This window comes from Nelumbo lutea, chromosome 3 (assembly GCF_056320005.1).
Source record: "Nelumbo lutea isolate HS-2025 chromosome 3, American lotus-T2T, whole genome shotgun sequence".
In the NCBI taxonomy this organism is placed as follows: Eukaryota; Viridiplantae; Streptophyta; class Magnoliopsida; order Proteales; family Nelumbonaceae; genus Nelumbo; species Nelumbo lutea.
In genome coordinates, this window is record NC_142686.1 from 59,635,760 (window position 1) to 59,662,283 (window position 26,524).

Here is a 26,524-nt window from a genome sequence, read left to right on the forward strand (position 1 = left end):
ACTTCATATACTCCTCCCCTCCTACTTGAATGAGGACGTGTGCTCGGATGAAGTTGAGCAGCGTGTTCTAGTCATAGAATGAGGCCGGCGGCTTCCTATTGTTGTCGTCGCCGCAACTGTCTTCATGTCGGTGGTTGCCATAGTCATGGTCGGCCTCTCCACCTCGGCACTCGTCCGTTGAGGCTTCTTCGGCGGTGATGTACTTCTCTGCCCTTTTCAAAAATTTTGCCTTGGTTCTAGGCGATATCTTGGCAACAGAGAACTTAAGGGCCGACCCGGGAGAAGGCCTTGGACTGCTAAATGCATGGAGACCATGGGGTTGAGGTCTCAGACCTCAAATTCTTCTTTCTTGAAGTGGTTGAGGTAGGACTGCAGGCACTCACTGTGTCACTATTGGACAGCCATGAGTGAGACGATGCTCTTCTAGCATCGTTGGCTACTGATGAAGTGGGCGAGGAAGAGGTTGGAAAACTAGTCCTAGGAGCTGATGGAGCAAGACGGGAGCCCAGAAAACTAGCGTTGAGCTACCCCCTTGAAGGTCGCCTAGAAAGTTTGGTACATCAATGCATCAAAGTATCCGTACAAGAGCATGAGAGCCTGGAAGCTTTCTAGGTGTTCATCTGGGTTCGAGGTGCAATTGTAGGTCTTCAGTGTGGGAGATTTAAAATGATGTGGAAGAGGATCTGAGGTGATGGCTGTAGTGAAGGCGTACTGAGCGACCGAGGTGTCACCTAGGCTCTCCTTTATTTTCTGAATTTCGTCTTTTACCGCGCCAAGCTACGCCTGCAAGTCGACGATCTTCTAGCCGACGGGCACCTTGGCCTCATCCAAGTCTCCTCAGAAGTGAGATGAGTTGGCCTTGCTTTACAGGTTAGCAGACGAGTCAACCTGTCTGTCTTCGAGGTAGTTTCAGAGGTCTGATGTGTGAGGTGGAGGTGGTGCTTCTTGTCGGTGGCAGTTTCCTTGACTTCAGCGATGTTTGCGAGATTGTACAGATTTGTTCTCCCTTTGGCCAGGAAGTTGGAGGGTTCTCAACGACAGACTCACACTCTAACCGCTTCTGTCGAATGTTGATGGGTCGACCCAGTAAGGTTTGACAGGGCACTTAGCCAATAGAGCCTGTGAAGGGCGTCCGCAGAGATGCCCTTGGTCTCCAGCAGGGCATCCTCCTGCCAGTCGCCCCACCTCGTCCCACCTCTGTTTGAGGTGGTCAAGCCAATCGAGGACCTTCTGAAGTTGGTCCCTAATGACCAAGTTCTGGGTAGTTCTCTTCTTTCTAGCCATTCTGTTGGAAGTTGAGTTGTAGAGCTGGGGGGAAGGCTTAGTAGTCATTCCCATAGACAACGCCAACTGTTGATGCTTGGATTGGTCGAGGACAACACAGTAAATTAGCTCTTCTTCCTCAGTGAGATGGCTAGTGGATGGATCCAAGGGGTGCCAAGGCCAAGGACCAGAGGAGCTTGGAGTGGGTTATAGTCGAGGGCCAGTGAAGTCTGCCCGAGGTCATTTGAGGTCGGCTGAAATCGGCTGAGGCCGAGTACCTACGAGGAAGAGAACATCAAAGGCCCCGGGTGATGACCCGAGGTGGGGACTCCGACAGTCAAGTTAGTGAGGGCATAGCAGAGAGGGCGGACAAGGTCTGAGGAGCTCGAACGTGGTTGCTAGAAAACTAGAGAGCAAGAGAATTTGGAAAGATGAAAGTCTGGTGGCCAGAGAGAGACCCCTTACCTTGGGGGTGGCATGCCCTATTTATACTTGAGGTTGCCTGTAGGCAGACACATGTAGATGGTCAGGATGTGATCCGGCCCTGATAGGGCGGTCATCCAAGCTCACCACATAGGGTCACGCCATTGGTCCCGCTGTAGGCGCTGACTTCTGCCCTGCCAGGCGCACTGATTGGCTCTGCCCTTGGCCACATGTCGATGCACCAGAGGCCTGCCTAGAGCGCCTACATCAATAATAATAAATTAATTAATTAAAAACATGAAAACACACAAAAATAAAAAAAATATAAAAAATTGTAGAAATTGTAAAAATATATTATTCTCTATCATCATCATAAAAAATTATCACAACGTATACATTTAATTTTATAAAAGAATGGAAGAAGGGAAAGATAAGGACAAGATTAAAGTGAACGCAGGAGCTGAGTTATTGGATATTATTGAGAATAAAGGGTTTCATGGGACGCCACATTAAGGCACAATCAGATATAGAGAACCTAGCTACGACCACCTCCCTTTTGTCATGTATTTCTGTTTCACAGCACTGAAATGCAGATGCAACTGGGGACCCAGATGATTCTTCTTCAATTCATTTTCATATTTCTTCAACCATCTGGTTGGTTGGTTACATGAGCCTTTAGGGCTGGAGACTCTACTATACGTGGATCCTCTATGTTCTCATAAATTAGACAACATGCAAACCCTCTCAGTGGAGTCTCCCAGCCTTCCACTATGTGGCTCTTATTGGTTCTTAAGTCAACATGTACCACCCAATTATATTGCCCCTCTCTCAACACTAGACTACTGCAAGCCAGCCTACGCGACTATAAATGATTAATGTAGTACTTTTTTAATCAATCTGTGTGTGAAATAAACTGCTGAACCCCCTAGTTTTCACTCAATTACTACAGTCGACGTGGCTACAAATTATTGCATGTCATATGCCACGTGTCTATAGTTAACTGGCGTCCTCTTTCTATCACGTACGACAGGATTTGCAAAACTATTGATCCCCTAAGTTTTGCAAGCAAAAATGGGGCTCTGATAAATGCTGCAGAAGCTTACAATTAAAACCAGACATTAGAAACACCTAGACAATTAATGCTGCTTATAAACATTCATAGTAGTCATTTTAAATTTTAATGAAGAATGAACGTAGAGTTTTGAGTAAGATATTCTCCCTATCATCTTCTTTATTTATGTTAATTATAATTATAATCAAGGTCCAGGCCAGCAGGATAGAAAGAATTGGGCAGACCCCAGAAGACATGCATGGCATAATTCTGAAAATAATGACCGAACTCTTGGCTCTTGCATTGAAACAAATTAACTAGACAAGAAATTTAGCAAGAAAACTATATATATATATATATACATGTATTTGCATGTGATAGTATTTCTAAGACAAAATTATTTATAATTCATGGACAGTTTTTGAACAATTATAAGTGGACAATTTCTTAAATTTTATAAGTCGCAGTTTTTGGAGTGAGTAAATGACATATATGCACTTTTTTATGCCCGTTATATATTGCTTAGATAACCAATAAAAATGTCTAATAAAAATTCAGAAAATGGGGTTATTTGCTCTTTTATTAGTAGTATAGATCTATGAACCTGTGAGAGAAGAATAACTGCAGCTGGTAATGTCGAGTAATCTTTGTATATGCTACTGGGTTAAGTTTTAGATTTGACATATATCTGTATTACCCTTGATAATTAAACTTACCTTTTAAATGTGATAGCTTACGTGGCAACCAAAAGGGCTCCATGTTTTCTAGAGAAAACGCTATCAGATATACCATTTTATCCATAATCCAACTTACATCATCTAATAAAAATTTTCTCATTTCTTGTAGTCCAATTATAATAAAATGCAATTGCTAATCAGTTGATCAAAAATAGTCGATACTGACACTATGATACACCTAATTTGCGTGTGACATGTGGCAACTTTGAAGGGTAGTATCATCTTTTAAAAACCTCAGAGGGCAATTACGGAACTTCACCCTTGGGCTTAATGGCAATCTTCCTTTAACCGTTACGACTTTGAACGAGTGTTCATCAAGCTCATTAAATGCCAAAGTAACACTTGACCCCATTGTCTTGTTGTTCTTAATGGAACCGGCATTCATCACCAATTGGCATGAGGAGTCGTTACACGTGAGGCCCTGAACCGTTGCTTAACACCTCGGTGTTATGTATGCATCTCGGCCTAAGACCATATTAGCGATTTTAGAATCAGGTCGCCTATCACCAGGTTATCCATCAGAAGACCGGGTGACCTATCGCAGGAGCAGGTCTCTCATCACATGACTAGACCGCCTATCGTAGGATTAGGTCACTCATCACAAGACCAGGTTGTGCATTTCAGGACTAGGTCGACCATCACAAGATAAGGTTGCCTATCGCAGGACTAGTTCGTCTATCACAAGATTAGGTCGGCCATCATGGGACCAGGTCACTTATCATAGGACCAAGTTAGTCATCACATGATTAGGTTGCTTATCGCTGGACCAAGTCGGCCATCTCAAGACCAAGTCGTCCATTGTAGGATTAAGCTAGGAACCAAGGCATGAAGGGTGACCTCTCTGTGTCGACCTAGTTGAAGCATAGTTGGTGACCTACAGAACTTGGTGGCTGACCCCCATCATGATTGGGCTATCATCTCCGAATCTTCTAAGATCACGTCACCTCATCGAGGAAGCTGATTCCCACCCTGCCCGCTTCGGAAGCAAACGGATGAGCTCTATCACTTTACGCAGAAACTGCCTCCGAACAAGGTGGGTCAGTAAGCCACGTCCCCCCACAGATCTCGGGCGTGCATCATGAAGCCCACGACAACCTATGCCTATATAAAGGTGTCCCAATGATCAGAGAAGGTATGTGTGATTTAGCATTCACAACTCTCTAGCTCTCTCAAAACTCTTCACTGACTTAAGCATCATAGTGCTCACCCTGGGTAAATCAACCCGAGTACTGATACTATTCTTTTGCAGCTCAACCCAGTGAACTCACCAGCCTGGCATCTGAGCTGTCCTCTAGCAAAGAGCTACCTAATCGTGCAACATCAATTGGCGCAGTCTATGGGAACACGTTACCCAAAAGCTAAGTTCTCACCCGTTCTCTGAGCCTTAAATAATGGAATCCTCAAGCAACAACAGCAACACCTGGAACGAAGGAACCCCTATAGGGGGAAGAATCAGAATGATCAGCCCGGGTAAGTTTCAATGGTTTCGCCCGGACAAAATCTCCCAGCCTTGAATGAGAGGCTGCCCCGCGGGTCAAGCCCTCCATCCCTACGAGAATTGACGACCAACAAGCTATGAGACCGCCTCCATAGGTCAAGCCTTCCATGGTTCCCGTGGGAGTTGGCGACCAATAGATTGTGGAGCTGCCCTCGTAGGCCAATCTCTCCATGGTTTCTATGGGAGTTAACGTCCAACAGATTGTGGAGCCGCCTCCGCAGGTCAACCCTACCGAGGTAACGAGATGATTGTAGATGAGGTGCTAAGAGCGAATTGGCCTGTTAAAACTTCAGTGACCTGACTGAAACTCGCTTTGGAGACCTAGATGAGCAGATTCACGATACACGCACTTTGGCGAAAATTAACAAATGGGAAGACAAACTACATTTAGCATTAAGGCTCCCTCAAGCCAACCTATCTGAAACATGATGGCAATAGATGATTGTCCCGTGCTTAGCGCACCTTGGCTCTCTTAAACATGCAACATCGTCCTCATCCTCATCGATAGCACCCTCATTGGCATCATTCGAGTTGCCCTCTCCGCTATCCTCCATCTTGGTTTTAGGCTCCACACCAACCTCATCAACCACCCCCTCGAGGACCGGCTTAAGGGACACTATGTAGAAGCCTATGAGTGGAGTGACCATCTAAGGAAGCAGTGGCACAGTTTGAAACCCTTCTTAAGGGCAGACATGATGAACTCCGCTCTTGAGGTGCTCGGGCAAACAATGCAACTCCTCGATGACTACATCCCTAACTTAGCGGATGTCCTTAGAGTGTCCTCTCCACCTCCTCGTGCTAACGAGTTCACTCTTGTGTCCCAGTGGTCAAGATGTTACGTAGTGCCACATTCAGCCCTTAAAGGATTCTAGCTCAGGCCAACGCCAACGAACCAGTTAAACTAAGTCACTTTGGGCTAGAGGCCTACAAGGAACTACTCCCTTCATTGAACCAACCTCGACTTGGGAGTGGGGGCAATTGATGAGGGGTGATTTAGCCCTCCAGTGACATTGCACCACGTGGAGGCCCTAAACTGTTTCTTAACACTTTGACATCATGTAGGCCCCTCGGCCCAAGACCAAGTTGGCAATATCAGGACTAGGTTGCCTATCGTAGGAATAGGTTGTCCATCACAAGACCAAATCACCTATCGTAAGACTAGGTTGCCCATCACAGGACTAGGTCGTAGGACCAAGCCAACCATCACAAGACTAGGTCGCCCATCGTTGGACCAGGTCGCCCATCATAGGGCTAGGTTGGCCATCGTAGGATTGAGCTAGGGACCTCAGCATGAGGGGTGACCTCTCTCCATTGACTTGGCTATAGCATAGTTGGCGACCTACAGGACATGGTGGCCAACCCCCATCATGAGTGGGCTATCGTCTCTAAATCCTCCAGGATCATGTTGCCCCATCGACGGAGCTGACTCCTGCCTTTCCCGCTTTGGAAGCAACCGAATGAGCTCTATCGCTTTATGTGGAAACCGTCTCCATGCGAGATGGACCAGTAAGCCACGTCCCCTTGGATATCTTTAGCATGCAGCATGAAGCCCATGACAACTTGCACCTATATAAAGGCGTCTCAAGGATAAGAGAAGATACACCTGATTTAACATTCACAGCTCTCTAGCTCTCTCAAAAACTCTTTGTTGACTTAATCATCAGAGTGCCCACCCCAAATAAAGCAACTCGGGTACTCTGATACTGTTCTTTTACAGTTCGACCCAACAAACTCACCAACCTGACATCCAAATTATCCTCTAACAGGGAGCTACCCGATCGCACAACATCAATTACAAATCCCCTTAATACTATAATCAATAGGCTCTATGCTTGTTCTTGCTCTCACCTTGTTCTTCCCCTAGGACCATACCCCGAGAACTTTAACATCTTTTTGTGCTAACAAGTGGGACCCTTGGTCAATTTCAATTCGGAAATTTTTTATATACCCTTGTTGTCAAATTCAACATCGGTCAATAGCAGTAGCAAACTTATACCCAAGAGCAAACAAAACTACTTTTGCATACAGACATTTTAAAAATAGATGTTTATAACATTCAGGTTGGTAATTACACATTTGCTATCCTCTATGGCTCCCATTTAACTAAGCACGCTTTTGACCCCAATAAAACCCCTACAAACTCTCCATATATAGAATATATATGTAGGGGGAATATCCACCTTCCAAGTGAATATATCTGTAAATTTTTAGGATTTATATAGAAGCTCTTCTAATCTCATTCAAATAATTACACCAACTTTTTACCATAATAATTAATTTCCCTAGACTTAAAGGCTAAGTTTGGAAGGAGTACAAATACAAATATGTACAATACAAATACATACAAAATAATACAAAATACATAATTTTGCACTCTCCATATATGTATTTGTACTCCTTTCAAACTGAGCCTAATGCTGTATTTGATTGCAGTGCAAATTTATTTGCACTCATGCAAAACTATGGCAATGTAAATGTTTTGGGTGTAAATTTTAATTTATTTTTGTTTCAAATTTTACCTTACTTTATTTGTTTGCAATACAAATGAAATAAAATAAGACCTAAAGCAGAATAAAATAAAATTCAAAACTAAATTTAACTAAATTTTGCATTTATTTCATTTGCACTCCCATATATTTATACTAGTACAAAATTGCACTACAACCAAACAGAGCATAAGGGACTCCACACATATTTTCCTTATCCACAGACCTAAGTTTAATTATACAGAAAAGCTGTGTTGACATCTTGGGCATTTCTTTCTAAAAACCAAACCACCCCCCCCCCCCCCAACTTCTTTGGAACACATAAAGCATGCCAAATACACCATCATCCCACTAAAAACCTCTTTTAATTTTATCTATCTTGTTTTAAAAAAATTGAATCACTTGCATCATTGCATGCAATGATGGGTATGGATTGCTAAACATATTTGATGAACACATCGCTACCCACTCGAAACAAACTACTAGCTTTCCACTACTTAATTTTGTTTATTAAAATTTTCAACGATTTAATTTATGTTAAAAAAAATACTTTCAACTCATGCATTTATAGAAACTGGATTCAGTCAGTGTAAGGTCTGTTCCAACAGTTTTTATAGCCTTGCATTGAGAATATCTTCTCATGAAATATAATACAGAAGTACGGTAATGTTCCCAATGTAAAACTGTAAAGGTTGTTTAAACGAGAATTGCACTGACTGAAGCTGATCTCATATTTATAACTGATTGTTGTTACATGCATATATACATCTTTTTATAGCCGGGTTCGAGTTGGATCGAATTGGGTTGGGTTGTGAAGGCCTCATTCTAACCCAACTTTAAGTTAAGTAACATTCATACTTTTCGATCCTAAAAGCTGATCCAATTCAACCTGAGCTTTTTTTTTAATCAAATTGCACCCCTAATTTAAGGTTGGGTTAGGGTTCAGGTTTTAAGATATGCATTAGGTTGGGCTAACATTGGCCTAAACCTGAACCAACATGGCCGGCTCAGAGATACAGCCCTACGCGCAATGTTTGAAGAAACTAGACCCTTATTGCTCACAAAGACGAGACTTATCTCTCTCTCTCTCTCTCCAAACGTTGATTAATAGGCTATATCGACTCCACAACCGCTGAACTGGCCGGAAAGACAAGAAAACAACAATCCGTCTATTGATCGATCGTCTTTCCCCCCACACGTCGTCCTAGTAAAAGTTATACAGAGGAGATTAAGTCCTGCGAAATCCTCATCCATGGCATCTGACACCAATATCTCACCTTTGACTTTTGCTGAATCCTTCACTGAATTGCATAGCCTATGATAAAGATTATCTCGGATTCAGTAACTGAACTTTCTATACGAGATACAGCGACGTCGCACGTTCAGAACAGATCCGAGCCTAGCTAATGGATTGTCCTGAGCTCAGCTGAATTGGATCAAGCGCTCCGATGATTTGGGTGATAGGTGTCGTACTGCCTATAATAATTTTTGGGTTTTGGAAGAATGCCAGCCACTACTCTCTGATAGTGTATATTGTTCTTCGTGGACAGTAATCCGGCCAGTCGTACGTGAACCGTGAGAGCAGAGAGCCGAGAGCCTTATCTTGTGGCTGGCATCGATCTCTAGTTATTGAACGAATGCATCTTTGTGGCTTTTAATGCTTGCAGAGATGAGAGAAGACACCCATACACAGTGGGGACAATTTTGTACAAAGGCAGTTGCTGCTGTCTGTTGGCTTTCCCGCAAAGCTTTACATGTACCTTTGGAATGAATCATTAATTCAACAACAGGTGGTAATGGCGTATTCATTACAGATTTGATGAGGGATAATTTCGTCCTCCGAATTATAGTACAACACGTGATCTTCAAATGCCATATTGGCACTGAGTAAGTAAAGCAGCTCTGCAAGTTGGCCTAAAACACCTTACCAAGGCTGACCTCTTCTACCTCGGTCGGGCCGGGTTAATAGGTCTCCCAACATATGGCGACCTACCTCAGAGACCGGCTGAGTTGTAAGAACTTGCAGCAACCTACAAGGCGACCTTGCTGACTTGTCTCATAGATACATTACCAGCCCGAGATCTCTAGAGCGCTAATACATCGACCGTTAGGCCGGTATATTGCATCGCACACATCAAAGTTAATCGAACAGACTATAACCCCCACACAGATTATATAACCAACGTAATTACTCTCTCGACTGAGAGGAAATAGCTCCACGAGAACATGAGACCCATTGTGAGAAGGCTTAGGTCACTCACATCTATATAAAGCTCTCATTCTTACTAGTGAAGGTACGACCGGTTAAGCTCTCAAATACTTTTATCTACTAAAGAACTCTCAAGCAACTCTCTAACTTAAGCATCGGAGTGCCCACTCCAGGTAAAAACAACCCAGGCACTCTAATTATGTCTCCCTTGCAGAACAAAACAGCTCGGCCAACTACAACTCGGCCTAGCACAAGTCGTCCCCAAACAAGGTAATCATCCGAATCAGCATCTGAGTCACCTGACACGCGAGAGCAGCCAAATTGCACTACATTAAGATTATTATTATATTGCTTGGTAGGATTTTTCATCTTGCCACATTGACCCGTTCATCAAATCAATCAGTATTCCGGAAAATGCATTGCTAACTAAGCTAACCATGTGGAAAGGCCAAACCCTTTTCTTATGAAATAATTAATGGGTTGTTTAGTACCACATATGGGCGAGAATTTCAAGAAACAACAATTTAGGCTATGTTTGGTTGCATTGCAAATAAATTTGTACTGATGCAAAACCACCATGGCAGTGCAAATAATTTGAGTGTAAGTTTTGACCTATTTTTTATTCAAAATTTAGCTTATTTTGTTTGGCTGCTGCACGAATGAGCTAAATTAAGACATGAAGTAGAATAAAGTAGAATTCAAAACAAAATTAAACAAGAATTTGCATTTTTTTACATTTGCACTCCCATGCATTTGTACTAGTGAAAATAAATTTGCACTAGAACCAAGCACAGCCTTGATGTTAATGTTTCTAGCCCCGGAATTAAAAGTTTCTAGGTTCAACTGTGATATGGAAAAGATATGATATTGGAAAAACAACTGACCAATAAACTGGAATCATAAATGTGGTAGCAAATCAAGTGTTATTTATCAAAATTCATGGGTGGGTTTTGATTGGTCAAAAGTCAAAACTCTTTCCATATCATATCATTCCCGAATCATAGATTTTCCCAAAAATATCACATGTTTTCACTAAACAGGATTAATCAAGTACAAATATTAGTGTTTATATATCAATTATGAATAGTGTAAGGGGACTCAAGAAAAAAGGGGGTGGCGTGGACAATCTCACAAGCTTGGAAATGGAATCCTATAGTGCTTTTGGGTCTCTGTGATAGTAGCCCTTATTTCTATTACTGATAAAAGCAATTATTCTTTGTCACGCATATGTTTCTTTAACATGTTTATTTAATATAGGATTTAAGAATGATAGTTAATATCTCAAATATAAGACTTAATGAGAAGGAATTGAATAAGGATAAATGTAATAATTCAAATTACATTTTGTTCCTTCACGATTAGAGATAGAACAAATTCAGAAATAGGAGTATTATAATCAAGAATAGGATTCAATGAGTATTAATAAGAGTTAATATCTTAAATACAAGACTTAATGAAGGGAATTTGAATGAGGAGAAAAGTGGTTGCTCAAATTACATTTCTATCCTTACAATTAGAGAGGGACCAAATTCAAAAATTAGATTATTTTAGTTAAACAAAATTTCCACACTCTCATTCACACTTTTAATAGTAGTATAGATTGATACAAACATACATACAAGGGTGAAACCAAGGTATTAGGTGGGTAGTCCTTCAACCCCTCCCCCCCCCCCTCCCAAACTTTCGTAGTTTTGTACTTTTGTTATGGGAAAGATTTAGCTATCCCCATTAAAATGTTAAAGTCCCCTCCACTTAATGTCCTCTCTATCTCCCCATTCATCCCCTCCCACCCTATTTCTCTCTAAATCCTAGCTCCTCTACTCCTTATCCCATTTCCTTGTTCTTCCAAGAAGACACCCTATAAAAATACAAAACACACCAGTATAGTAATCCAATGAGCTCCTTCCCTATCTATCTGTTTGATTTTCAATAATTACAAACGAGTTCTTATGTGTACAGATTCTCCATAAAAAAAGTTATATAACTATTTTAATTACCATGATATACAATTTTCCCTATGTTGGCCCAAGTAGCCTTACTCAAGAGGGGGTGAATTGGGTTCTAGAGGTTATCCTCCCCTTCTTAATTTGTCTTTTTCTAAACTAATGCAATATGATGAAGATTAGTGTACAATATAATGAAAATACCAAAGAATGTCAACCATGGAAGTCTAAACAAAATGCAAAACCTACATCTTGTCCCCAAGCACACAACCTGAAAATTTCCACCAACCTATTAGACTTCTTAGGTGCCAACAAAACCCTTACAACAATTGGACTTTGTAAGCCTCAGCAACCATCACCAAATAGACTTGTAGGCCCAACCCTACACCATGCCTTCCCCTTCTTACTTAGAAGACTTGACACCCTTTAGTCTTATAGGTCCTATCAAAACCTTTTACAAGCCTAAATTTGATATGACACTATAAGCACAGAAAGATATACAATGCCTCTCAATTGGTTGATATAACAATACAAACAAAACTATCTTAGTATACAAAAAGATACATTGAAAGCTTTGTGCTTAATAAGTTTTTCTCTCATTTAATCTCAAAGGAAGCTTAATAAATCTCTTGTTTTGTTTGCTTACATTTCCTACATTTTCTCTCACTCTCATTGATTTTTATAGCTAAAGCAATATGATTATTTTTTTAACTGTTGGAGATTGATCAATTCTCTATTGGAAAGTCTTAGAGATGATTTCTAAGAAGTTTCAAACTTTTTCCAAAGAGTGTTTTCTTCATGTTATAACTCAAATAGTCGAAAAAGAAACAAGCAAGAGAGTTTTCTTCATGAAGTAGTCAACCATTAAATTCCAGTAGTCAACTACTTTACCTCCCCAGACATTATTGTCATAGGTAGTCGATTATTGCCTCAAGGCTAGTCAATTACTGGGTGACACCGCTATCAACATGTCAAGGGTAATTAATTATTACTTGGGTATCAACTACTAACAACATCCAACCTTGCAAAAAATTAATAATCAGCTCCTAGACTCTGTGAATTGACTCCTTTGGCTTCCAAACTTAGAACCTTCATAATTAAATCTAATTTTGAATTCAAAAAGAGCCTAAGAACATTTTATAGCTTAACCAATAGTCTCTAAGAGTTAACACCAAGTCATAAAAGGATAAAAACAAGCTAAAGGCTTTAGAGTTAGATGCCTTCTTCTTCTTCATGGATAGCATTCATCTTTCTTGGAGAGAGTTTATTCCACCAATTGATACATCTTCTCTTTTTTGCCTTCAATCACCAATGATCACAATCAATGTCATCAAGTCTTTTAAGTTCAATTTGAGGAAACCTTTGATAAAACTATACACTTAACTTTTCACAAATGTTAGTACTCTCAATAAGTTTGTTATCATCAAAACATACGGGATCAATATCCCCAAAAAAAAATTCCAAATCTACCATTGTATATATACGTACATATATACATAAAAAAATTTTGGATTCAAATTGGGTTGAATTGCCCACAAATTCAACCCAAGATTTAAATCGGGTTTATATTTTTTGACCCTAATACTTTCAACTAGGGGCAAGCATGGTTTGATTCAATTTTGTTCCAAGGAAAAACCTAGAATTTATAGGAGTTGGTTCCATGTTTTTGGAACCAAAACCTACCTCATCAAAATCGATTCCAAAGTCTACTTGTGGTGCCTATTCTTTTTTTACCCTTGTAATAAAGCATGGAAGTTTTTATTTAAAAACTTGATTTTCAATAATAGTAATAATGATGATGATGATATAATTCAAAACCTATATTACCTTTATTGATTAAATTGAGTAATTTAATTTATAGATTCTCATAATATATTAATATATAGTTCAAACTTATCATTATAATTTAAATTTTGTAAATGTTTCCTTTTACATCACTTATTATACACAAATATTAAATTGAAGAAAAATGATCAAATCACTTCCAAATAATTTAATGGTTAAGTAAGACCATGTTCTTTGTAACCATGAATGCTTGGGTTAATCAAATTTTTACATCTGGACTCAAAGTATTTTGGGATTTTTATCAAGACAAATTCGGTTCCAAGGCCGATTCTCCAAATTGGTTTGGGTAGAATAAACCCCTAAAACCCTAGAACGAGCCTGTGGAGATCAATTTCAAGAATTTTTGGAACTAGAACCTACCGAATAACAGATAGAGTAGGGGGTCAGTTCAAAACTGACTTAGGCCGGTTCCATTCGATTCCGAGTAGAACATATCTGTTTTGTCGCCCCTACTTTAAATCCAACCAACCTTTGTGCCCTAATGATTTTGACTATGTTAACATATTCTCATGGATTTGCAAATTCAGTTCAATTTTCCATTTGATTTTCAGCACCAATGGTAAATGGATGTTTTGAAAAGCAGGGTCGTTGAACCCCCAAAATCGATCAGAAACTAAACACCTTTGATATAAAGCGTATTTTCTTGCCAGTTGGAAGGTCAAATCATTGTAAAAACCACGACCCCAAAGTCTCTTCAATCTCATTTCCAACATCTAAGGTATGGCTTCTTACACGAGCTTTCCATTACGTGGCCTTTCTTGGTTCATAGAACAAGCACACGCCAACATTCTCTCTGAGTTAGAGATTTTCTACTACATGGCTGCTCTTCATGCTTCCCACCCACCAGATTTAGTGACCAAGCATTATTGTATATGCCCACGTGATTAAATTAACTTAGTGACCAGCCACTTATGGGAGGTGATTTTAGTACCAGATGGTCTTTGCCATCCAAAAGGAGGGAGGATTTGAAAATCTATGTATGGTGACTGTCATCTTCTCCAAATCCAAATGCAACGTACGTAGCTGCAGCCTTCTGCTATATTCCTCGACCACTTTTGAGCAGAAGATGGAGGCTCCGTTTGGATTAGTTGCAAATAAATGACTATCTGAAAAGGGAGGCGCTATTGCCACTAGAGCTGTAATGTAGCCGGCACGGTCCAACACGACAGAGGTCGTGACTGCGGACTGCGGAGTGGACCGGGCTTTCTCACAACAACTCTCATACTCTCTTACATTACATATTCGCATACTTTCATACTTACTCTTTACAATGGTTATTTCTTCCCAAAATCCTTTTTCTTTTGTTGATGAAGCTCAATCCAATAATACCAGGTCCCACTCTCATAACAAGAGCGAAGTCTGGACTATGTTTTAGATTGTGGAAATCCCTGCAAAGGGAAGAAGACCAATTGCAGACATAATTTCATCTGCCACAGCAGTCGTAGCACTAGCCATTTGAATAGACACATGGCATCTCACTTGAAATAGGGAAGAGGAGAGCAACTTGAATTAATGAATGATTAAATCCATTGTATTATTTATTTATTTACTGTACACATTAAATCTGAAATGACAACTTTTTCCAATTCATTTTCTAATTTTTCTTAATTTAAGAAAAATGGAACATTGCACTACAACCTAGAACTAGAAGACTGGAAAAGAAATAAGGTAGGACCAGCCCGGGCCTGGCATGACTGGGAACCAGGCCATGGGCCGTGTCGGGCCTGATCTGGGAGGGGGAGCATGCTGCCCAAGCATGGCCTGCCAAGGCCCTAGGCCCGGAACGACAGAGCACAGATGGCGTCTGGGTCACTTTGATCCATGCCATGCCAGCACAACATAGCCCACATTACCGGTCTAATTGCCACTCTTTAATATTGCAGTTAGGGATATCTTGTCTTAAGCAAATAATGCCTTATTCATGGAACCTGTGGAGTATCATCCAAGACTGCTGGGAGATGAAGGAGAGGTGCGAGAAGGGAATCATCTACAATCATGTTTTCTGGGAGGCAAATCAGGCTGCAGATTGACTGACCCACCATGCGCATGTATGTCTGTGTAGTCCTAAAACACATTTGGTATAGATGAATGCTGAATAGGCATTTTAGGAAAAAGCCCATTCGTTGTGTTGTGTTGCATTGTAAGGCGTGGCTGTTGTAACCTCAAACAGTCCAACCAAGCACCTCTCTCTCTATCTCTCTGATCTCTCTCTCTTTGTATGCGTTTTACTTGAAACACAAATGTGCTGTTGGTGTGAACCCCAACAGAATGACAACGCTTCCATGGGAAGTTAGGGATAAAAATTCTATCTTGGGGAAACGAAATATCCAGGTGCCATTGAAATTTCCATGGACATCATGGGGCTATGATTTGGCTTGTATTGACATTAGGTAGTTTGGCTGTAAAGCCCACTGTATATTTACTTTGATGATAGGGATCTGCATACAATTTGTTCAGACAAGTTGAGAAATGGCAGGAGAATTGCACGAGTTCAGTTCAGCATCTAATCACTAAGACTGTGTTTGGTTTGAAGTAAAAAGTAAGGAAAGAAAGGAAAATACAGGAAAACCTTTGCAAACCTGGTATAGCTTTCTCTACATTTTCCTTCCTTTCCCTAACCCTACCTTTTCCTTCAAACTAAACATAGCCTAAAAAGAAACTAGGCAAAGCTCCCAGCTCCCAGGGATACTCTCACTGCATCCCTCTAACTCTGGTGCACCATTACAGAAAGCAGAAATTCTCTTCCTAGAATAAGACCATGGCATGCCCATAAATATGGTTACCCTTTGGCTGAGGTCTTGATTCTTGTGAGGAGAGTACTTGGCCCAATAAAAATAGGCTCAAAGAAAGGATAAGAAAGGATTTTAGGGTAACTTCCATGGCAATATATATATATATATATATTTTGACACGATAAATCTCAACAATGGAGAATGAAACAAAGTTGTTGCATGTCCCTAAAATATAAGAACATATATATAGGTAGAAAATAAAAAACAACTGAGACAGCAATCACCTTGTGCTAAGGGATGGCCAAAAAAGGTCATCCCATGGTTCCAGCCATCTGGGGTTTTGGGAAGGTGGACTGGGTAGGGCCCAAAATGGCTGCTCCCAAGCTTAAACCCACATTCCCACGCTTGACAGCCCGAGATTTTACCATCCAAGATCAACCAAAATATTTTGTAGGAACTCACAGCAGGTATCTCGTCTTGTCCGAGAGCACTGTTAAAAGGAAAAAAAGAAAGAGAACCTCATAGGTTTCGCATTATATTGATGGCTGCATCCTGAATTCCTGATAAAAGGAGCAAAGAAAGAAGATTAAGTTATGTTTGGTTTGACAGAAAGCATGAGAAAAGCACAAAGTGGAGGGTAAGTTCTTAAGGAGTTTCACAATTTTCTGATTCTCTCTTGGATTTTATCAAACTAAACACAACCTAAGTTCTTGTTAGCCGAGTATCTTGAACTAAGTTTTAGATCAAGAAAAGTTCTTTATGCATGGTAAAGAATTATCTGAACTTGGTATCCTTGTTGATTTGGTTAATCCATGTCATCGATTTTACTGCACCTTTGATTTGGTCGGAACAGGCCTCAACCCTAACTGTTGATCCCCTTTCACAAGCCCAATCAACCCTGAGGACAAGCTCAAGCTAGCCAACCCAACCTAAAACTCTAACTACTTGGATTAAGTGACAGGCCTAATCATGTTAGTAGGTTTGCTAATTTAGTCCATATGAACTCTTCCCTTCTTCCTTACATGATCCACCAAACTTTCTTTCTGCCACTTGGAGTTGATATCTCACACCATGGTTTTCAAAATCAGACCGGACTGGACGATCGGACCGGAAAAACTGGGAACCAGTTAGGTGATCGGTTTCGTTTTCCTCAAAAACGGATTTTTTTCAAAAACCATTAATTTGGTCAGCAAACCGTTGACCTGGATGGTTAACCGTTCGAACAGTTTTGATTGTTTTTTTTTTTTTTTGTCAAAACGATCGGACCATTCAACCTGAGAACCAGACCCCTGACCGGTTCGTTCTCCATGTCGATTTTAAAAACCTTGTCTCACACAAAAAAAGGAGTGCCCAAGTCCAATCCGTATAAAGGGCCACATAACTTTTCAGGCCCATCCAGACCATAGCTCTAAATATCCAACCCAGGACTTGTAAAAGCTTGGATTGGGCCATGTTAAGGTTCAAACTTCCCAAGCTGCACCCCTATTTCCAGGTAACAATATTTGTCCAAAACTTAAATTTTCAATTCATAAGGTACGTATTGATATCAAACTATTGATATCAAGTATAGTATTGTATCGTATGGACAGTTCTCATAAGGTACATATACATACCTTTTGAAAATGCATGGATACAAATAAAAGATACAGAAACACTTGGATACATTAGAAAATGTATACAAAACACATAATACATTAATAACAATAAATCTAAAGTTGGGTTATCTATGAATAAGGTATAAACACATGAGAAATGCAAACTTTAATATATTATATGAAGAAAAACATTACAATCAACGATACCAAAACTCTAGAACATGTACACATCATATAATAATTATCATGTTATTTCAGTTTATAATTATTCAATTTCCAATTTTTATAAAATTTTTCAGAATTTTTTTAGTATTTTTACATAAATAATAGTTCTATGTTTTTCAAATTATAAATATGATTTCATCTTTAACATATAATTGTTTTATTTTACATATAATCGTAAAGTAAAACATCTATACCATTTAAGGTAGATAAAATAAATTATTTTTATAATTTTCTGTTTTCATTAAATTTTTGGGAAAAATTAAATCTTAAATCATTTAATTCAATTTTTATTGAAGCCCAAATATAGTCTAAAAGCAGTCAATATATAGAGTCGTGAAACCAGGCACTGATATACTTCCATATCATTGTGTATTGGACCGTATCCACTGATACAACACAATTCAAAGGGATACGGATGTTTATTATACCAATACGCACAACTCATGCGATGCAAATCCAATTGTGGTGTATCCCATATATATCTGCGGTCATGTATATGGATACAATACACCCTGTACCAAGGTACTTATCAATACTTTAATCTTTGGTGATTGACAACAAATTCCAGTGTTTCAACCTATCATTGATCTAGCTGGTCAGACTGGTGGCCCAATCACAGTAGGGATTTGGGTCAACATCTAACCTAACATTTTACAAAAGAAAAAATGATTTACTTAGCCAAGGATCCACCAACTTGGGTGGTTGAACCATTAACCCATTTGTCAATGATAATGATATCATAGGTTGACCCATTAGTCCAAATGGTTAAGCTTCTTACTCATTGACCCAAAGGGAAAAACTATTCAAGTTGTGGGGTCAAGTTTTAAAACACTAATAAATCTATACTGTAAAAAAGTACGAGTAGAGTTTTATATTTTTGGAATTTTCTTAACTAAAATACCCATCTTTTTGAAATATGGTCCCTCTTTATTATGAGGGAAAAAATATAATTTGAACACTATTATTAAGTTCATTCAATTCTCTTTCATGAAGTCTCACATTTAAGGTATTAACTCTAATTCTTCCTCATTGATTTATATATTTAAGGCACTGTTGTTTCTCATTACTAAATTCTACTAATTAAATCAATACATAATAATTTTAATAATACAAAAATCTGTGCTTTTAAAATCTACCCAGAAACAAAACTGTATTTTCATCTAGGTGGTAGTAAGGAAGTTCAACCATTTTTGGGGTTAAATGGACCAACCCATGATGTCATAATTAAACAATAAAAATTCTGAAATAAATAAAACACAAAAATATAAAAAAATAAATATATTTAAAAAATTTTGAGCACATATATGATAAATAGAAAATATTTTTATTAATCATGGAAATAGAATATAAAATTTAAAACCAACTAGAAACGAAACCATTTTTCAATTCCTTCTCACTAAGTCCCATATATAAGCTATTAAATCTTATTCTCCCATTAAATCCTATAACTAAGGTATATTTGTTTCTTCTCATTACTAAATTCTACTAATTAAATCAATATATAATAATTTTAATAATACAAAAATCTGTGCTTTTAAAATCTACCCAGAAACAAAACTGTATTTTCATCTAGGTGGTAGTAAGGAAGTTAAACCATTTTTTGGGTTAAATGGACCAACCCATGATGTCATAATTAAACAATAAAAATTCTGAAATAAATAAAACACAAAAATATAAAAAATAAATAAATATATTTAAAAAAATTTGAGCACATATATGATAAATAGAAAATATTTTTATTAATCATGGAAATAGAATATAAAATTTAAAACCAACTAGAAATGAAACCATTTTTCAATTCCTTCTCACTAAGTCCCATATATAAGCTATTAACTCTTATTCTCCCATTAAATCCTATAATTAAGGTATATTTGTTTCTTATCATTAAATTCTACTAATTAAATCTGCAACATTAATTTTAATAGTATAAAAATCAATATTTAGAAAATTAATTAACCTAAAAAAATCATTTTCTCCACCCGATGGTTGGTAAGCTATTCAATCATTTAGGCCAAATGGATTAACCAATAATTAAATAATTAAATAATACAAATTTAAAAATAGATATAAATAAAATATAAAAATACAAAAATTTAAAAAAAATGTACATATCTCTAATATTATATATTTATTATACTAAACAAAAATAAATATGATATGTGAATATTATTTTAATTTGAAACTTTTATATACACCCCGCATGTCCATTTACTAGTTCAACATACATTGCAATGACTTTTGACTCGAAGAAATATTTAATCATAGTTATTCAATGAAACATTTATCAATGAGAAGTTGAGAACTACTGTGTTTGGTCACATGCTGAGTTTGGATTACATTGACTAATTTAGGAGGTCATTTTGATGGTCTAGTCTTAGGTAGGTTTTATTTGATAAGTCACTCTCGATTTGGCATGGATTTTTTAGAGGTTTTCATGCATTATTTGAAGGGTTGGGATTGGATAGATAACTTGCATTCTTGATATTATCTCAGGAGACGGTTTAATCCTAGAACTTTGGATTGAATTATATCTCATTTGGATAGACTAGATTAGGTAAAATCTTAGTAGATCAATAGGATGATTGAGATTATTTCACTGATACTGACTATTTTGATAAATGAGACTTAACAGAAACAGGGAATCAATATTTACTTTTTTTTTAGGATTAAGAGAGAATGTGACTATTCCAAAGGGGACTGCACTACTTAACTTCCGGAGATTGACCTTTGTTGGATGTCTGCATTGAATGGGTCAGACCATTGAAACAACAGTTAAAAGAAACCACTGACCTATTGTAGGTACATAGTCACTCAAACTATCAGAGCACAAAGAGTGTCAAATCAACATCACACGGATGCCTACAATGAGTTTGGATGCATCGCACGCCTATTGTGAGTTATGAACTCAACACATGTTTGCAGAAAACTCATACCCGAAATGGGTTGCGATGAATTATGACTCGCGTAAACCTGCAATGAGCTATAGACACATGGCCTTACGATAAGTTTCAGATGCGTATAGACTTGCGATGAGTTTTGGATACGGGTGATCCCGCGATGAGCTTTGGACACACACAGGTCTGTGATGGGCTTCAAAGCTATTGCAAAACCACGACAAGCGTAAAACTACTACGGACTAGGAATAAATGTTAGAAACACGTGTCATTAATTTACATACGTGACGGGACACTCTATTGGCCAAATAAGGGCACACCAGCTAAATAATGACATCATTCATGCCACGTCAATTAAAAGAGTTACAAAAGGAAGTAACACACGCAAATCATGAAAATCCTCAGACGAAAGGAAAGTTCATCGCTGAGATATCTCATAAGACACTTGACGAAACCCTAATAGTACTCCTTGACAACTAATAACAAATCAAATATTCCCTTTTCTAATAAAAATCAAATGCTTTTGGCTCCTTCCTTTTAGGACTGGATCTCTCCCTATAAATAGGGGTCTATTTCATAACGAAATCATCAATCTTATCATTTTCATTTGCCTTATCATTTAGCCTACCTCCTACACCCGGTCTTCCTTTTTCTTTCAAAGAAGCCCTCATACGTAGCCTCACCACTACACCTACACCCATCATAACAGTCACCTTCTATTTAAAGAATTAACCGATTTGACCTTCTGAGAGGATCTTATTTGTTCTTGGTGTAAGTTCAAAAAACAAGTCAAAAAAATCTGCTTTGGAAACATCTTCTTGGTTGTATATTTGTTTTTTTTTTTCCCAAAATTTAAACTTAGAAACTTGTTCTTGAACTTCTGATTTCATCTAACGATCTATTTTCATGTCTCATAAATCATATAATATCTATCTTCAAAATTTGTTTCTGTTTGAAAACTATCATATTGATGGTTTCAAAAACATGAATTGTTTTTTAAAAAGAAAACCAGCTTGTTCTTGCCTCTTAAAATAAAAACAAAGTTCAAGAACAAGTTAAAAAAAATGAAAATATCAGATTGTAGACCACCACCTGAATCAACAGTTTTTGTTTTTTTTTTCTTTTTTTGACCAAACCCACAGGTTATTTCAACTTACTGGGTCTGGGATAAAATGTTAGCATTCTTAACAGACTCTGATTCCCAACCCTGTCATCAAAACAATTAATACTAAGTTAATTTGTCTAGCAAAGAATTGGATCAACCCAGTTCTAATGCAAGTTTGGATTTACATATAGCTGATTTGATCATGAGGTGCTGAATAGGTATTGATCTATTGGATATGTTGCCTCCAAGTTAGGACTACAGTCACAAGGGTGGTTGATAGACTTTTACTAGAACCTGGAATGTCCAGGAAAGCAACCAGCCAGCCCAGACTGGAACTGTGAATATCACTAATGTCTGGGTCATAGCGCCTAGATATTTTATACCCTGTAGAGAAATTAGAAGAAAATTACAAGTATGAATTGTTTTACGATTTGTAGAGGATCAGTTCAGTTATCTATGGGAGTCAGGTGAACCCACTTGGCAACAAAAATACTAACTAGGTATTGATTTACAGCAATCCTCAAATCCTTGTTCATATAGCATAATTTGCGAATTAGAAAAGACAAGCCTTTGATAAATGGCTTTTCTAATTATTATTGCCTACGAGATTTAACCGGGTAAAATTACCAGTCCCTCGTGAGCAAACAAATGTAAAAATGAATAGAACACATAAACTGGATAAATAGGAATATCAATAAAAGAAAGAACTATAATTGATGACCAAACAAGGGAAAATCTATAATACCGGAAAGACATGGCACCGAAAGAGCTTTGATCAAACAAAGCACCCCGGTGAATTTGGATCAATACCTCCTAATTGGTCACCTCTACTATGATACTGGTTGATTGGCTATAATTTTTTCCAGTATCATGTCTTTCCGGTATCATAGTTGAACCCAACAAACAAATGTTACTGTTACTTGGATCAAATACGTGAACTTGGACGATCAACATTGTGGTTGAATGAATCAAATATAGGAAAGTTAATTCACCTGTTAAGAGGGGAAACGAGTATTGGAATCCAGGCCCAGATGGAACGTATAGAGATCAGGCATAATGCACTCAAAAATGAGTTCAAAGGCGAACGATCAGTCTGTAGAAATCCATGGCAGAAACAGGAAAGATGCATTTTTAAATTGCCCTACATGAATTTCTTGCATCTTGTCTCAATTGTGTACAGCATCTCTTCAAGAAAATAGATACAGATACCAGGATTCCAGAAGATGAACAATTTTCACTGTATAACTTGAAATGACTCGAATTCAAGAGCATAGCAAAAGATTGAAAGAAAACAAATTTCAGGCATAAATGAATGGATTGCTGATTACCTACAACATGAACATGTTATTTCTTGCAACCCAAGTTTAACCTGATGTAATTAAATGGCAAAGTACTCAGCTTCATGTACAAATCAAGTGATGGATGATTTGCAAACTGGGCATGATGTCCTTCTTCTCAGCCAAGGATCAACACACTGCATTACAAAGCAAACAGAGACGTTGCTACATGATTGTCCACAAATGGAATTTTTCCAAGTTGGATAGATGAGGGGAACATTACATCTTTGTGAAATTTGTGCAAGCAGGGAAGATGGCGAATTGTATCACCAATTGTTGGGGTCTCAAGGCAGACTGCACAAACTTCTTCAAAATTGTCAGTCTGCATTAAACAGACAGGATAACAATCAATAGAAAGCAACTACAGGAAGTTTTGTGAAAAGAAGAGACAGAATTAAGACAGAAATGATATTTTACCAAAATGCCCTTAATAATAAAATATTAATTTTTCTGCAAAAATATACATTTTGAATTTGACAAAACTACCCTCATTCATTTGTAAACAGTCAATACAGTTTTACTATCTCAAAATTTTATTTTGTTTCAAATTCTTCCTAAACTTGTTTTCAACTTTTCATTCCCACCGAGTCCTAAGGCAAGAATGTCCCTTTACAAATACAGGCATCTCTATCCATATAATATACAAGAGGGTGCCAAGAAGAGTACAATGGACTTCTGAAAGGTTTTAAGTGTTAGGCAACCATTTGTCACTAAAACTGATGGCATGTTAACGGAAGGGTGGAACAAGTAACCTAAGCCCAAACTACATGGACAAGTCAACAGGTAAACTCGAGGGGAGATCTTAGTGCTTTCAATGGGTTGGATCAGGTCTGGGTCAGGGTAGACCTAGTCCCAACCCAATAAGTAAATGTGCAGAACCAGTTCGAAACCAGACCCTATAGGGTCTGCAATCAGGACTACTGTTCTGACCAGATAGACCTGATTATATTAACAGCTATACTTTTAACCTGTAATCTCACAATAAACCTCCTTGTTAAATTGACACATTTCGATATCATACTATGATAATATTACAAGTATATCATGAGAAAAAATAGGTACTTTTTTGGTGAATGGTGAAAAAGTAGAATAGGTATTAGACTGGGGGTATCTTTGTAATGTGCCAATATACATATTCATAATTATAAATACAATAATATTTGACCTGCCGGAGCAAGACCCCCCTAACTCAAAAAAAACAAATTGGGCTGCATCGAAAAGGGGGTGGGGGGGGGTCTGGGGGGTGAAGCCCCCAGCCGAAGGGGCAGGGGGCAAACCATTTTCTTTCCCCTTATCTTTTCTTCCCTTCCCTTTCCTTTTCTTTTCTTTCCTTTTCTCTTTTTTTCTTCTTCTCTTTCTTTTTCTTTCCCTTTCCTTTCCTTTCCTTTTTTTTTCTTTTTTCTTTTTTTTCTGTCTTTTTATATAAGATGTTTGTGAGGCGCATGAGGTGTACGCCTCTAGCACACCTTATGAAAAAAGCACATGAAGCGTATGCTTCAGAGGTGTCAGCGCCTCTGCCATATGCCTCAGGGCATTTTGGGAGTGCCTCACCTAGAGGCGTGCCTCCAAGCATACACCTCCCATGCCTTTTCAAACACTGGTTCAACCACACGGGTCTGCAAATTTCTGACCAACTCAATGGTTTTTGAATAATAGTGGGTTTGGGGTTAACCAAAACTGGAATCATGACAGGGTGACAGGTCGAACAGTCAAAACCAGCTGGAACAATGAAGGGTTGAAAACACTGCACATTTATACACACACACATACATAAGATAAAATTACCTGGACAATTGAATGTGGCAAGCCATTAATCTGACTGAGAGATGCACCACGGTGTTGGTGATTATTCTCATCAAGAGCCAAAAGCATCTCATAATCATTTCTGAAAAAAGAAAATCAAAAGCATAGAAAGAAATACCATATAAACCACACCAACTTCCAGATTTTTAAGATCTTATTAGGATTATAGTAAACATGCTTCACCAAGGAACTATTACTCTAGATTAATTCCCACAAATACAAAATGAAGCAAACAGCAGTTGGTGTAACAGCACATAGAGCATATGCATTAAAAAAAAGGCAAACTGGTAAAAATACACAGAACAAATATAGCAGAAAGCTCTAAAAATCGATCATATTCATAGATTACATGATTGATTTTGGTAAAGAGTCCAGTTGAATACTGTAGAGAGACTGGGCCATAGTGCATTATCATTCTGTCTTCTTTTATTTGTTATGTTCATGTTAATGGACCTTGTCCACATGGGCCTGTTAGCCATTTTTTATTTCTTTTATGCTTATGAGCTGGCCGCCCCATTAAGGGCATCACTGTAACTACTCTCTTGAGATTAGATTAATAATACAAATTAGGGCATCATTGAACTCTCTTCTCCTTCTCCCTTCTCTCATCTTCTTCTTCTTCCACTTTTGATTTTTCGTATTTCTTCTCTTTCTTTCTTTCTAATTTCAGATTATACTGTTATTTCTTATCGGACCGATTCACACCCTGGTGTCAAAGCACCTTTTCCCTTTTTCTCTTCAATCCCATACATTCTTTGATTGGAAGAGTGTATGGAGAGATAAGTTGCTGATTATTTCTCAGCTGTTTTTGCCTAGTTGGTAAAGGGTCTGTAGATCTAAAAGCTAGCTGTGGAATGCCAAGAAATTGAGGCTTTTTATTTTTGCCCAAACCCTAGCCGACTAGAGATTTTCAAATTACGGGCCAAGGAGTTTATGTGGAAGTGGCGCTTAGGGTTTGGAAGGTTCCTTTTGATCCCTAGAAGAGATTGATTGTAGTCGGAGACCTTTAAGGAGCCACTGATAGGAGTAGCTGCAGTTCTCCCATTTCTCCCAAGTAGCAGGATTTAGTGAAACCCTAGATTTTTTACTTACCAGCTTGGGATTGACTATAGTGAGGTCTATCAGGGCTAGAAATATCACTTTTGGATTTTTATTTGATTAATGGAGCAGTCTGAAAGTGAGACGAAGCAGAATGCAGAGTCCAGAATTGGTCCAGTAAAACCTGTGTTGAATGCTTTGACAACAATTAAGCCAGATGGAACAAATTTCTTAGCCTGGGCACAATCCATGCGATTTTATGTTTGTAGTAGAGGTAAATTAGGGTACCTTACAGATAGTAAGAAGAAACCATCAAAAACTGATCCTACATATGAGAAAT

At 38.3% G+C, this 26,524-nt stretch overlaps 1 protein-coding gene across 3 annotated transcripts in view; it reads right to left on the bottom strand.

The window, feature by feature from the left end:
• Window positions 1–23,112: 23,112 nt before the first annotated feature.
• LOC148865202 (uncharacterized) overlaps window positions 23,113–26,524 on the bottom strand; it is a 60,787-nt gene continuing 57,375 nt past the window's right edge. For all 3 annotated transcript variants that reach the window (XR_016110757.1, XM_088981061.1, XM_088981062.1), the window contains 3 exons: window positions 25,129–25,228; window positions 23,567–23,665; window positions 23,113–23,480 (listed from right to left, as the gene is read on the bottom strand). Coding sequence is in view for 2 of the 3 variants with exons in the window: in XM_088981061.1 (XP_088837187.1) it covers window positions 23,418–23,480; window positions 23,567–23,665; window positions 25,129–25,228 (262 nt within the window). In the remaining variant the exon portion in view is untranslated. The remainder of the gene's footprint in view (window positions 23,481–23,566; window positions 23,666–25,128; window positions 25,229–26,524) is intronic.